Raw genomic sequence first — 14,256 nt, 5'->3', positions numbered from 1 at the left:
CTGGCTCATATTTAGGTGATTGTCCACTAGGACTCCGAGGTCCCTCTCACAGTTACTACTATTGAGCAAGGTACCCCCTATACTATACCTGTGCATTTGGTTTTTCTTGCCTAAATGTAGAACCTTGCTTTTTTCACCATTGAATTTCATTTTGTTAGATAGCGCCCAGTGTTCAAGTCTGTCCAGATCCTTCTGTATCCTAAGCCTGTCTTCTGGAATGTTGCCTATTCCTGCCAGCTTGGTGTCGTCTACAAATTTGATGAGTTCCCCCCATCTATCCCCTCGTCCAAATCGTTGATATAGATATTGAAGAGCACTGGGCCCAGAACAGAGCCCTGGGACACCCCCACTACACACTTCCCTCCATGTAGATGCGGTTCCATTGAGGACCACACGCTGAGTACAGCCGGTCAGCCAGCTACGGATCCATCTGGTGGTGGTGCTTTCTACTCCACATTTTTCTATCTTGTCAAGTAGTAGGTTGTGATCTACTTTATCAAATGCCTTACTGAAGTCCAAGTAAATTATGTCCACAGCATTCCTCTGATACTTCTTAGAAGTATTTTCCAGGTTACCCCCCGTGTGTTCAAAATGCAATATTTCAACAAGCCATAAACATGAATCTAATCTGTGGATAAATATGTTTAACTACTTGTTGAAACTACATCACAACCCTAGCAGACTGACCCATCTAATATTGGCATACAATTACAAACATTTCTTGGAAAGAGTGATCCAAAAGAAACTTAGCCTACAAATGGTTGTTAATAATTCTTGTTCTTAAGGGATAGTTTTCTGATCATTTTACTGACCATATTTTTATTGATCAATGACCAAAATAAAATTCTGTCCATTAGCAGATGTTTATTTTAGAATTTGTGCATTTCCTAATTTAATTGGACTTTTTAAATTACCTTTCTATTGCTACATTAAAAAAACCACCTTTTCTAGTCTATTTGTTATTCCTATTTTCAGTATTTTTCTAAGAAGGACTTTGCTTAATTAGAAACTTTTACTGGTACCTAGCCTATAGCGTTAAATACATGGAAGTTTTCATTGCTGGAATAAACAGCAGCTATTTATCTTTAATCCAGAGCTTCACATAATGTTGATCACTATACATTCAATGAAGGACAGGAGTTTACTTACCTTTCTTCTCCACTCCTTTGGAATTCCTGTTGACAGCCTAGCCACTGCTTTGAGAGCATCATGCCACTAAAAGCAACCATCCCAACAGTGTTAAATTATTCCAATTCAACATAAAATGCAGGTGATCCTTGACTTACAACCATTCATTTAGTGACCATCTGAAGTTACAACACTGGAAAAAATGATTTGCAATCGATACTCACACTTAAACCATCTCAGCATCCTTACTGTTATGTGATCAAAATTCGGGCACTTGGCAATTGCATGTAGTTATGACAGTTGCAGTGTCCTGGGATCATATGATAACCATTTGCGACTTTCCCAGTCGGCTTCCAACAAGTAAATTCAATGGAAAAAGCCAGATTTGCTTAAAAACCAGGGCAAAAGTTATTGTAAAATTGGGTCTGACTCACTTAATAACTGCCTTGCTTAACAGTGGAAATTCTGGTCTCAATTGTGATTATAAGTTGAGGACAACATGTATTTCAACATTATGGAAGCAATATGTACCATTAAACCAGAGGTCACCAACCTTTTCATGCTGGTGGCCCGGAGGGAAAGGGAGCAGCTGGGAAATTTGCACACGCGCACGAACAGGGCCATGCATAAATGGGGATATGCATGGATGGGGCCTTGTGCACCCTCAGGGTGCTAGCATTCCTGTTTGTGCATGCACACATGCGCTAGCTACCACTGTCGCTAGCCCCACATGCATGTGAGAATGGGCCATGCAACCCGCATGGCGCTAGCGGCCGTTTGCATATACACGCAGCTGCTAGCTGCCGCTTCTGCTAGCGCCTCAAGCATGCATGAACAGGTCTGCGGGTTCTAGCACAAGTAGGGGTGAGTGCATGCACTAGCCAGCCTGTCCCAGAGCCCGGTGGCCAATAGGCCACGGCCCGGCACTGGGCTGCATATCATAGGTTGGGGCCCCTGCATTAAACTATTTGGCCACAAAATATTTAAATATAATTGCAAAACAGAGAAGAAAAAGATGCTATGTATTTATTTATACAAGAACTGCAAAAATATACAATTGATTTTAATATTTTGAGCTTCTTTCTGTTGAAAAAATAATAATTCCCACTAAGAAAAAATCAAAACAAAATGGAACAAATGCAATTACAGTTCAGCTTTTTCAAATAATATAATACATCCCAGCTTTAATTAATTAATGCTGCTTTTAAATTATTATTGGAAAAATATTTAAACTTATTATTTCATAATTATCTTTACCTAAAGTAGTAAGGTTTTTTTGTAAGACAATTTATTGCAATGAATAAAAATCAGTTACCTGTTGAAAACCATTCCGACCTAATGATGGCTCAAGTGTAAACTTCAACTTTGTGTCCACTCCTATGTAACACAAATAGAAAACAATTATTAGTATCTTCGTTTATGGATTGAAACTGCATCACATTAGATAGCATAATATAAAGTTGATATGCCAAATTAATGCAGGGATAACATAACATAATATCAATATTGCTATATAAAAATAATGCAACTTTTTACAGTGAATTATATTATATAATAATTATAATTATAATATAATGACTTTAACCAAATAATATTCTGAATTAAAAACAAATATGGAGAAAAAAATTAAAATATGGGATATGATAAATCTCTTTCTGCATAAACACAATATTTTACACATGAAATAACATAATGTCACATAGTGACATTCCAATGATGAAGCCTGAAGGCAGATTTGGTGGAGAAATTTGTCTAAGGTAAATCTCCCCTTGCTGGACTTCCCAGACCTGTCATCTGGTCTGATGGGAGAGTGATGATTAGACCCTTACCTCTTTTCACAGACCACTGGCAGCAGCCTGTGCACTGACTATACATAGTTCTGATAAGAAGAGATGCTGTTTCCGAGAATTAACACATCTGGGTCACATTCCCACTCTGACCACATCACTGAAGCAAGTCTCTGGCTCATATATCTTCATGAATGTGGCTCAAACAAGTGCTAGTTCTGAGGACATAGGCACTCATAGCATACAAACACACACAAGCACATATAGCACTGATGTGATCACAACAGACACATATAGCTCAGACAAATGAAAAGTGCTATTCTTTTCCACTTGTCATACCACTGCTTTCCTAGAAGCTAAACTGCTCTTTATGTTAACAATTCCTATGAGGAAAAAAAAAAGCAAGTGGATCATTGGTGGTAATGTTAAAAATGTCTGCTTTTACATTTGTATGAAACATTGTGCTTAACTTCGCACAAAACTGTTGTAAATGCAAAAGGTAGTAATACATACAGGTTTGATTGATTTGCTCGATTAATGTGTATATGAACCCTGATCTAATTCCTGTTAATGTTGAGATTAAAGAGATATGAAATTCATATATACAGTATGTTGTGTTTCATCTTCAAAAACACTCCGAAGCCACCACTATCAAGATAAAAGAGGATTCACAGAGCACAAAACAGATGGCTACACTCAGCAAATCATCACTTGCCATCTTTTTTTCCTACATTTTGTTCATTGGTTTACTTGGATATTTGTAGTTTTTGATTTTGAGTGTTTGAAAAGCAAAGAGTAAATCAAATTGTTTTTACTTTGATGTCATTGTTAGTTCATCCTCTTGTACTCTGCGTGTTGTGTTCTCTAGTAGCCTTCTATTTATGGAGACTGCAAAGTATATTTCAAATGCAACACAATACCCACCAATACTGATTGGTCTACTAGCTTAGGTTTGTGTGCATTGTTTTGGGATGCTTCTGGTGTTGTCTATGCAGTGAGCATGTCATCTTCAATGACACTCTGATAGTTTCACAATCAGTATAAAAAAGATCATCCACAGTGCACTCATCATCATCATCTTTTTTTAAAAAACTCCACATTGCTTGCTTAGACTGGTTTTTTTAGAGTTGCTGACTTCCATGTTGTTCATTTATCACTGCAGCCTTGCATCCTGTTGTGGTCTTTTTGAGAAAATTCAGTGTTTGTTTTAAAATACTACCTGGCCTGTTAACTTTGGGGAAGAGGGTTGCACTGTTTCTGTGCTTTCCTGCACTGGACATAGCAGCCCAAAACTGACTGACAGAACTTCTAAAATGTAATATTTTGTTCAATTTTTTTGTATATGTCCCTGAAGTATTTCAAAATTATATCCATATTTTGAAATATTAATTTTATATGCCAGTAATCAACTACATAAATTAATACAAATACCTGCAAAGGTAGAGACTTAATGGTCCATCAAGTCACCAGGAGTTAAGCTTGACTTGAAGAAGTCTGCCTTTATAGTAGTGCATTTGATATTGCACATTAACCAAGGAAGATTCCTCAGTTATAGAATGTCGCTGTCCAAGCAAATAGTGCTGAAAGATCATCTGATACTCCTTACAAAATTATTACAGCATATTTTTGTCAATGCAAGGCAACAAACATACCCAATACTTCTTCCTTTTTCCTCACAACAGCCACTCTGTGAGGAGGGTTAGGCTGAGTGTGACTGGTTTGATTACTACTCAAAGCAATTTTGAGATGTTTGTGTTCACAGTATCAGATTTTCCATTTAGTTATAATTCCCTCAAACTGAGTAGCATGCTAAAATTTCCCAGAAGTGTATGGTTAAATTAGATTGTTATTAATTTCTTAAAAGATAATTTGCATCATATCAAAGCAATTAATAAAATCTGTGGTTCTTACTATAATTTTACATCCTTAATGTCAATTTTTTTTCAAAAGATTTTAACAATTGCTACATGCAAAAAAATCTGATCAGGAATGTTGTAAATTATTTTGCTAAGAGATTCCAAATTAATGATATAATTGGTTACAAGTTTTGCCAATATAGAATTAAGTACTATTATAAGTTCTCTACTAGCAAATGAAAAGATACACAAACGAATACATACATCAATGGTGTCCTTTTAATTATCAACTTGATTTGCTATGTAATTCAACTAGATACAAGAAAACAAATTAACTCCAACTTGTCAATCAACTCAATAAAGTATAATAAAATAAAACTGAGCATGTAAATAGTCTCTCTAGAGTAGTACATGACAATGAGGTGATTACTGCAAATCAGTTTGCTTGAATTTGGTGCATGAGTTTTCATCTTGTTTTTCATGCTTTCTACTTTTCACAAATATTTTAAGTAAAAGATAATGGAACTGTTCTACTGTTGTTTTATTACATGGTTATTTTCCAATAGCTCTTTACCAAGAGTCCTTCATCTTGTACATCTAAGCTACTCTCCAAATGTTTTATTCTTATAAAAAACTATTCCCTAAAATATTGTATCCCTATAACTCTTTTCTATGTTTATACTGTCTACACAAATTTGCCTCTATTTGCATTGATGCTTTATTTTCTTTATGGTTTACACACATAAAACAAAATTTAAAAGTTTCTAACAAGCCAGGCTTAATAATGAAAAGAAAGTATCAACTGACTTCTGCAAGCTAAAGCTATTATAAAAACTTGGCAACGTTTTTTAGTGATTGCCCATGTTTGATCTGATAGAAGGAAGTCTGTAACCTCTTGGTCAGAAAGATAATTAACTTTTTTGACAAACAGATTATGACTACCAGAAGCCTGAGTGATGGTTTAACAGGGTGTGAGTTACTCACTCAGCTTCTGTGTCTGAACAGACACAAGTGCACTGGTATGGGATATTATGGAACACTGCTGTAGTATAACCATCTATTGTCATTATAATGAATAGGCCACTAATCCACATAAATGAAAAACCTCCTACAAGGGGTAAGTAAGTTGTTATAGCCAAGTATTTAGGTTCTCTCTGTGGTGTGGTGTGGTGTGCAACTGTACCATCATGTAAGTAAATATTAGCCCAATCTAAAGACCTGATCTTATGTCCAAGTCCTTACTGATGTTTGTCAAGTAGACAGAGAGATCTGTTGGGTTTTTTTTAAAAGCCTGCATGAATAGTCTTGCCTAGAACCTTCAATTTTATTCATTTATTTTTAAATCTTCATGAAAGATTTTCATTATCCAGATTGTTTAAACAGCTGCCAATTAAAGAGAGAAAGAACCTGAATTCTCAAACGTTGCACCATATTTTCTTTTATATTTCATATTCATATTCTATATTTTTTAATTCTCATTTGCTAGAAGGAAATTTTAATGTGCTATACTAGACAATACTGTATGTTGAGTTTTGATATTCAATGTTATTCTCGGAATGATTCAAACAATACACATAACAGCCCTTGGGAAATTCTGCAGCCCCGTCGCCATTTCTAGAAATCTCACGCCGCTCCCTGACCGAGGCGCTGCGGCCTTTCCGCTGCTTACGGCCGCAGCGACCATCAAGATGTTCCTCCTCCTCCTCCTCCTCCTCCATCACCACAACCACCTGGCCAAGCACGCGTAGGGTTTCTAAACAAACACACACACATACGAATTCGGCCTGCCCGATTCCCGGAGATCAGTTAGTAGCGCAGTGAAGTGACTCCGGGCATTTACCGTCCGCAATAGTCCCCTCCTTTCTGGCCCAAGCGCAGGCAATTAAATCTTGATGCGCTTAAACCAAACATCCCTCCCGCCGACCAAGGAAGCGCCCCCTTTCCGACAAAGGCAGGAACACGCGAGACCGAGGCCCAGACGGCCTGCGGCAGCCCTTACCCGGCTCCAAAGTGCACAGAAGGCGAGGCGCAGTTCGAGATATGCAGCTCCTTTTCTTCAACACGTTACTCAGGATGGTACTCACGCTGCCATCTCCGCCGGTGTTTTGCCGCTTTAAACACCTTCCCCCTCGCCTCAGGGAACTTGTCAGTCTGTCTTGCCTCATGGATGACCACAAGCAGGAGCCAAACACACCATCCACTGGATTTCCAGTGCCAGCGGTCGCCCCAGCTTCCCGCAGGCCCAGCCGGCACTCGCGACTAGTGACGCAATCCGGACATTCGGCGTTTCTAATTCAGAAAGGCTCAGGCTCGGGCTCGGGCTCGGGCTCGGGGGGTGTGAGCCGACGTTTGAGGGCGGAGAGAATTAGAGCAGCTTTGAAGAGGCGGCGAAGGCGGCCAGTTAACTCCTAGCTGGAGGGACCTCTGCAATGCAGAGGAGAGGAAAGAAAAGCGAGTCGCGGCGCAACACGGCAAAGGAGAAAAAGGGATGTTCCCGCCCACCATCACAGCATCCCTGACAATAAAACCAGGCGGCTCTCGTTTCTCTGCTGCCATCTGCCAGCAAGCGGAGCTTGCGTTAAAAATAAACCTACTCGGCGTAAATTTTAACAGCAACGCGCCGATGGCAGAAAACGTAACCGGCCGTCTGAAGGGAACTCTCCCGGCTTGCTCTCCGGGGAATTAACCAATAAAAATTAATCAGAAAACTATAACCATGGCAATCGGAAAACAGTTCCTGCCATTTGCGCCTTGCTTTTACGTGGAGAAGCTGCACTCTTTAATAAAGACAAAAGGAGGGAAGGGGGAACGAACCGACTTGGATTTTAGACTGATATTTAATACCAATATCCAGAAAAAGGCTGAAGGATGCTCCTAGTTACAAGTCAAATCTTCAGAAAGGTAAAACAAAAATCACTCTGTGTATCCTTTTTCATTTATGCACTTAAGAATTTAGAAAATAGTGACATCTACAGTATTCCATCAAAATCTATTTACATTATTTTATGTAACACACTATCTGCTCAATTTGATATGCATTCTTCATGTAACTCCATTTATCAGTCTTTTTAAAAATATTTCTATAAACTGTATTCAGTATATTGGGTTTTTCAAACCCCCAATAGGCAATACAGTTCTCAAAATTGGTTCACAAAGATGAAACTATAACATACGTGTTATGATACAGTCCTTGTTTATGATAGATATTACCATAAACATAAAGATTCAAGATTGGATTTTTATGTATCAGATGCAGTAATTGATATATGATGACTTTTAGGTTTTCTACACTTCAGACGATGGTTTGAAATACACAAATAGGTTGCAATTTGCAACTTGATATAATAGGAATTATACCAGCAATATACATGATACAATAGTTACGTATGCCTCCTAGTTTTATATTAGATTACTTCCAAGTATGAAAACTTAGAAACCTTTTTTGGAAATAGCAAATAAACAAGTGGACAACCTATATCCACATATGTCTTCCTGGTTGTTTGGCTAAGTTTCAAACAATCCTCTAAAAGGATAATTTTGATATTTGGATCATACTTATTTCAGTTTCTGATTGTTTTAAAGAAACAGTTGAATGACAAGAAGATTAAAAAATGAATGGGTATCCCCAATGACCTCTGACTGTGGCCTGATCTTACTTGTTTCAGCCACTCAGCAAATGGCCCTCAACATAGTGTTCTTCTTAAAATATAGACTTCAGAAGAAAAAAACAGGATCACACATGATAGCGTGTATGCAATGAAGAAGCTTATAGAAGTTTTCCATATTGCTCCTACACAATATAGGAAATGATAGAGTATAGAGAAAATGTGAGCAATACTGTAGCATACAGTAGGAATTTAGCTTATATTTATAACTGCTGCAAAAGAAAATCTGAAATCACTTCTTTATAATCCTTTTTCTTTGAATTCTGCAATTTTCTATTTATTCGTGAAAGAGAAACCAGGAGATGGTGAGTTCTAATCCTGCCCTAGCCATGAAAGCCAGCTGGCTGACTTTGGACCAATCATTCTCTCTCAGCCCAGTCACAGGGTTGTTATTGTGGGGAAAATAGAAGGTATACAAGTGTAGCAATAAGTCTCTACCAGTAGACAGGTGCTTTCTGTGCCTTGTGTATTTGAGCAAGGAGTGTTTAATAAATTGTAACATAATTTATCATGCAATTAGTCTATATTTCTCAAAGACTTTCTATGACAACATTCAATATAACAGTTATTGTGGCTACCAAACATGACCATTCAAAGTTACAACGGCATTGAAAAAAGTGATTTACAACTGTCCTTGCACTTACAACTGTTACAGCATCCCCAGGGTCACTTGATCAAAATTCAGGCACTTGGTATCTAACATGTATTTATGATGGTTGCAGCATCCTGGGTCACCATTTGTGATCTTCCCAGTCAGCTTCCGATAAGCAAAGTCAATGAGGAGAGCTGGATTCCTTTAATAACCACATGATTCACTTAACAACTACAGGGATTTGCCTAACAACCATGGAAAAAGGTCATAAAATCGGGTACAACTCCCTTACTTAGCAATGAAAATTCTGTTCCAATTGTCATACATTAAAGACTACCTAGTTAGCTTTAACACATTTGCAGTATATATTATGTCCTATGATCCCATGTTGATTTTTTTCAGTCGCATAATTATGCTTAGCAGTTGATGGTCAACTGAATCAATCCCAGCAGCCCTGTCAAATGGAAAGATATATAATACCCAGATCTAACAAAAGAAGCAGTGCTGTAATATATCTACAAAAGATAAGTCTCCTAGGTAAAAACTCAAAACATTTTTCAATACAATATCAATTAACAGCAATAGTTCAAAGAGTTCAGCATAACTTTATCCTTGAATTAGTTAATATTACCAGACTTAGTATTAAGAAATTCACACATGTAAACTATTTGTAAACATAAGACAATTCCAAGAAGCCTTAAGGTAATGAAACAGCATTACCTTAAGACTATCCAGTGATAAAGACTACAGATTACATTATTATTGTACTAAAGCATTTTATTTAACAAGGTATGTTTATCTCCCAAATATCCCAAATTTTACAACTGAAAAAATAAGGTAAAACAAGAGAAACAACAAATTAGCTCAAATGCATTTAACTGCATTCAGTAAAATCTAAATCTTAAACTGAACCTAAACAAGGGGGTTCAGCATAATATCCCAATGTAAATTTTGCCCTTTAGTACTTCTATTCTGATATTGCATGCAAGTATATAAGAGGTAGTGTTTGTGTTGTGATGTTGTAGCCCATATGTCATCACTTTGAAGAAATTTTGGCTTGCTGGAGATGTTCCTGATACTTTTCATCATTTTTTTCTATTCTTGGTCAGTAAGGATAAAAACTGTGGGATCCTTAACCATGCACACGCTAAGCTCAAGGGACAGGGCACCAAGTAAAGGTATCTCTCTAGAACAGGCATGTCAAACTTGCGACGTCATGTGATATCGCGCAACGTATCGGGCCGGTTTTGCCATTGCCGGCAATGGGGTGGGCGTGGCTTCCACGTGATGCGTCCGGCCCGTGGGCCGGCAGTTTGACACCCCTGCTCTAGAAGATAAGTACTGGTGACAATAATAATTATCAAGCTGCATACCAGGGCAAGAAGGCAAGGCTATGGTGCATAAAATTCAGGGGACTTCAGGAAGAAGAGAGTTAAGATTTTCTACTGTTTGTCCTTTGGGTTCAGCCCTGCTGCTACATGTGGACTGACAGTCTGTCTCAGGTCACCAAGTTTGCTCCATGGCCAAATAAGGACTTGAACCTGGAGCTCCCCTCTCCCATTCCAATAATTAAATATTACAACACATGGGTCCACTACACCACACTGAGGAATAATGCCATCTTGCAGTGGTATTTAAAATAATGTTGAGGTGAGTTTAATTATTTTTTACCTGGTCGGCCTTGCAGGAAGCTATCTATTACTCCATGCAAAATCTCAAGGGCTTTGCAGCACTATCGGGGAACGGGACCCTGACCTTCCTCGTCCAGCTACAGCTGGTGTCAGGTTCCAAACGGTTCCCTATTTTACTTACCTTCCTTCTATCCCTCCATCTTTGGGACCTGCCATTCTGTTGGGGGAAGGGGGAGCCCAGCATTACTTGCATTATTTGCATGTTTGTATTTGTTCACCAGATCTGTTTCCCTTTCCTGATTGCCATGGGGAGGGGTATGATAGCTCTCCTAAGACGATCACGACGAGTCGGATGCCAGCAAAGCCAGTAAATTGTGTGCCAAGAGCAACGGCTGATCTCCCCGAGATACCAGCTAATTAGATACAATTCAAATCCCCGAGCGGCTTTGGTGGGAGGGGTTTTATGGCTTGGGTGACTATACAGTGTTAACGAACTTTTACCTCAGACCTCACCTTGATCCCCCACTATTACTGATCCCCAAATAAAAGAATCCTGTTCAAAGCAGTGATTGCCTCAAGAGTTCGAATTCTTGGGAGAACAGCTGAAGTGGGTCATTACAGAAGGCGAGGTCTGCATGACGCTCAACCCGGAGACGCAACTGCACTACCAGGTGAGCTGCAACTATTGCACGTACAGAGGAGTACCCATCGGAGCAATGGCCTGGAAACCTCCAACAATCGAAGGCTGAAGAAGGCCTCTCCAGGGAGATGGAAGTGGCTGGGCCGTTTGATGAAGGGGACCGAGCTAGATGGTCCCTTGGAGTCGGTAAATCTGAAGGTTGGGAGGAGAGAGATTCCAAAGTTACCCTGAACCGAGGGGGGAGAAAGAAGAAAGGGTCCAGCCCTGCCCCCTGAGACAGAAAGGGGGGGAAGGAGGAACCAAAATCAGAAATTATAGAGGCAGTAATGGAACACGTAAGGAGAGCCTTAGATGAATTCAAATTACAGCTGGAGGAGGACCAGAAATCTGAGGCAGAATCAGGGGGAGAAGAGTCGGAGGTTGAGGAATTGGCGACCAGAGAGGGAGGGGCAACGACAGCCCAGACCACAGCCTAGTACTCGGGGTGTCAAACTCAGGCAACTAGGGGGCGACTGCTTCAGCCAGTAGAAGCAAAACCGGTCCCAATTGGGGCAAAATTTGATGGGGACCCAAAGTGGCTGGGTTTCTTCCTTGCACAGGTGTTCACATATATGCAGATTTATGGGAGGATGTTACCTACTGATCTGGAGAAAGTCCGGGTGGTCATGTTAGCCCTGGAAGGGGCAGCCGCTGACTGGATGGTCACCCTCTATAATCTGAACTGCAGAATTTTAATCAATTTATGACTGCACCCCGCAGACGCTTTGAAGATCGACTAGCTGATAAAAAAAAGCCCAGGAGCGTATAAAAACAATAAAGTAGGGCAGACGGCCAGTAGAAGAGTATATGGAGGAGTTTAGGGAGTTAGCTAGCTGCCTCTGTTGGCCAGAGGACATCCTGGTAAGCTGCTTCCAGGATGGACTTAATGAGGACCTTTACAATGTCTGTGTAGCCCATGGGGGCCCAGGACAGTTATATGACTGGTGCCTGCTGGCGGAAGAGCTAGAAATTGATCAATGTAAGCACTTACACTGCCCGGTGAAGTTAAATTTCACCCCACACTCAGAAAACTGAAGGGAATTCCAAGACAAACACACTAAACTAGTCAGGGCTGTATTAAAGAAACTGCGCTCCGCTAAACTGTATGCTAAATTATCAAAGTGCGAATTTCACAAAAGTCGCATTGACTATTTGGGGTATCACATTTCACACCAGGGAATAGAGATGGACCCAGAAAAGGTAAGAGCTGTATTAGACTGGGCTCCCCCTAAAACTTGAAAACAAATTCAAAGTTTTCTGGGGTTTGGGAACTTCTACAGGCAGTTTATTCCCTCTTTCGCACAAATCACTCTTTCTATTACAAATTTATTAAAAACTAAAGGGGGGGATAAACCAAAACCTAGCAAACCTATCAACTGGATGGGGGAGTGCCAAGCAGCATTTGAAAAACTAAAAACCCTTTTCTTTATGGAACCAGTGTTGAAGCACCCAAACCCAGAGCAACCTTTTATAATACAAGCAGATGCTAGTGACATGGCTGTGCGTGCTGTATTATTACAGAGGAACAAAGGGGGGCAGTTACAACCGTGCGCTTACACCTCCAGAAAACTTTCAGAGATGGAGCAAAGGTGGGCATCCTGGGAGAAGGAAGCCTATGCAGTACACAAGACATTTTCTTGATGGTAATAAAATACCATTCCAAGTATGGAGAGATCATAAGAATCTAGAAGCAATGAAAACTCCTAGGAAACTTTCACCTAAGCAGGAAAGATGGTCTCGATATTTTCACCATTTTAATTTCACTATCCACTACCTCCATGGAGGAAAGATTTTTTTAGCTGATGCTCTTTCTAGGTTACCTCAATATAACAGCAAGAAAGCTGAGATCGCTAAACCCTTCTTATACCCTCACCAATTAGAGGCTCCTGTTACCACCAGGGCCCAATCAAAGTTGAAAGTTCAGGTGAACGAAATTATTTTGCATGAATTCAAGTCAGCACTAGAAACTGATGAGTGGCACTGCATCCATAAAAATGTATGTAATATAAAGGATGGACTAGCATGGGTGGGGGAGAAAATCTATGTCCTGACTGAAATGGGAATTAAGGTGATGCAGGCTGGACACAATTCAAAAATTGCCAGCCCCTTTGGACGGGTTCATGAAAACATTACACTTGATTAAGAGACAATTTTGGTGGCCAGCACTCAAAAAAGATATTGAGAGTTATGTAGCTAGGTGCCCCATGCGTGCAGCAGCGAAATGGCACCAAGGGAAGAGCCCAGGACTACTTCAGCCAGTAGCAAGCCCTTCAGCACCATGGAGAGAGATTTCCATGGATTTCATTGGGGAGCTACCCAAAAGTACTGGTAATATGGTTATTTGAGTGGTTACAGATCTGTTTTCCAGACAGGTACATTTCATCCCGTGCTCAAAAATCCCCATGGCAAAAACTTTGGTGAAACTTTTCATAGAAAATATCTGTCGGTTCCATAGCACCCCCCAAAGGATAATTTCTCATAGAGGGGTCCAGTTTACTTCTGGAGAGCATTTCTGAATTTAATGGGCTCTAGCCAAGGCCTCTCATCTTCTCACCACCCTCAAACTAATGGGGGGACGGAACAATTAAACTCTGTCCTGGAACAGTACCTGAGATGTTTTATTAACTACCAGCAGAATGACTGGTCAGATTTATCACCATTTGCTGAAATGGCTTATAATAATGCTGTACATTCTAGCACTGGATTTACCCCATTTCAAGTCGCCAATGGGCAGACTTTTGTAGCCATGCCAGAACTTCCTCTTAAAGAGCCTGAAATCCCTTTGCTACAGGAATGGATTAAGCAACTACAGAATACTTGGCCAGTAGTCAGGAAGGCTCTAGATGAGGCTAGGGAAGCTTACAAAACCCAGGCTGATAAGAAATGAACAAAAACCGTTCAACAGTGGGGAACGTGTA

General features: G+C 39.9%; 1 protein-coding gene across 2 annotated transcripts in view; it reads right to left on the bottom strand.

Moving 5' to 3' along the window:
- The window catches only part of TBC1D30 (TBC1 domain family member 30), a 94,280-nt gene extending 87,344 nt beyond the window's left edge, over positions 1 to 6,936 (bottom strand). For both annotated transcript variants that reach the window (XM_015820823.1, XM_029285016.1), the window contains exons 1-3: positions 6,771 to 6,936; positions 2,444 to 2,505; positions 1,150 to 1,215 (exon numbers count right to left, since the gene is read on the bottom strand). In XM_015820823.1, the coding sequence (XP_015676309.1) occupies positions 1,150 to 1,215; positions 2,444 to 2,505; positions 6,771 to 6,936 (294 nt within the window). The remainder of the gene's footprint in view (positions 1 to 1,149; positions 1,216 to 2,443; positions 2,506 to 6,770) is intronic.
- Positions 6,937 to 14,256: the final 7,320 nt, after the last annotated feature.

The sequence above is a fragment of the Protobothrops mucrosquamatus genome, unplaced genomic scaffold (genome assembly GCF_001527695.2).
Source record: "Protobothrops mucrosquamatus isolate PMUCROS unplaced genomic scaffold, P.Mucros_1.0 scaffold_156, whole genome shotgun sequence".
Taxonomy (NCBI): Eukaryota; Metazoa; Chordata; class Lepidosauria; order Squamata; family Viperidae; genus Protobothrops; species Protobothrops mucrosquamatus.
The sequence above is the reverse complement of the archived record's forward strand: the minus strand, read 5'-3'. Positions and strand labels throughout refer to the sequence as shown.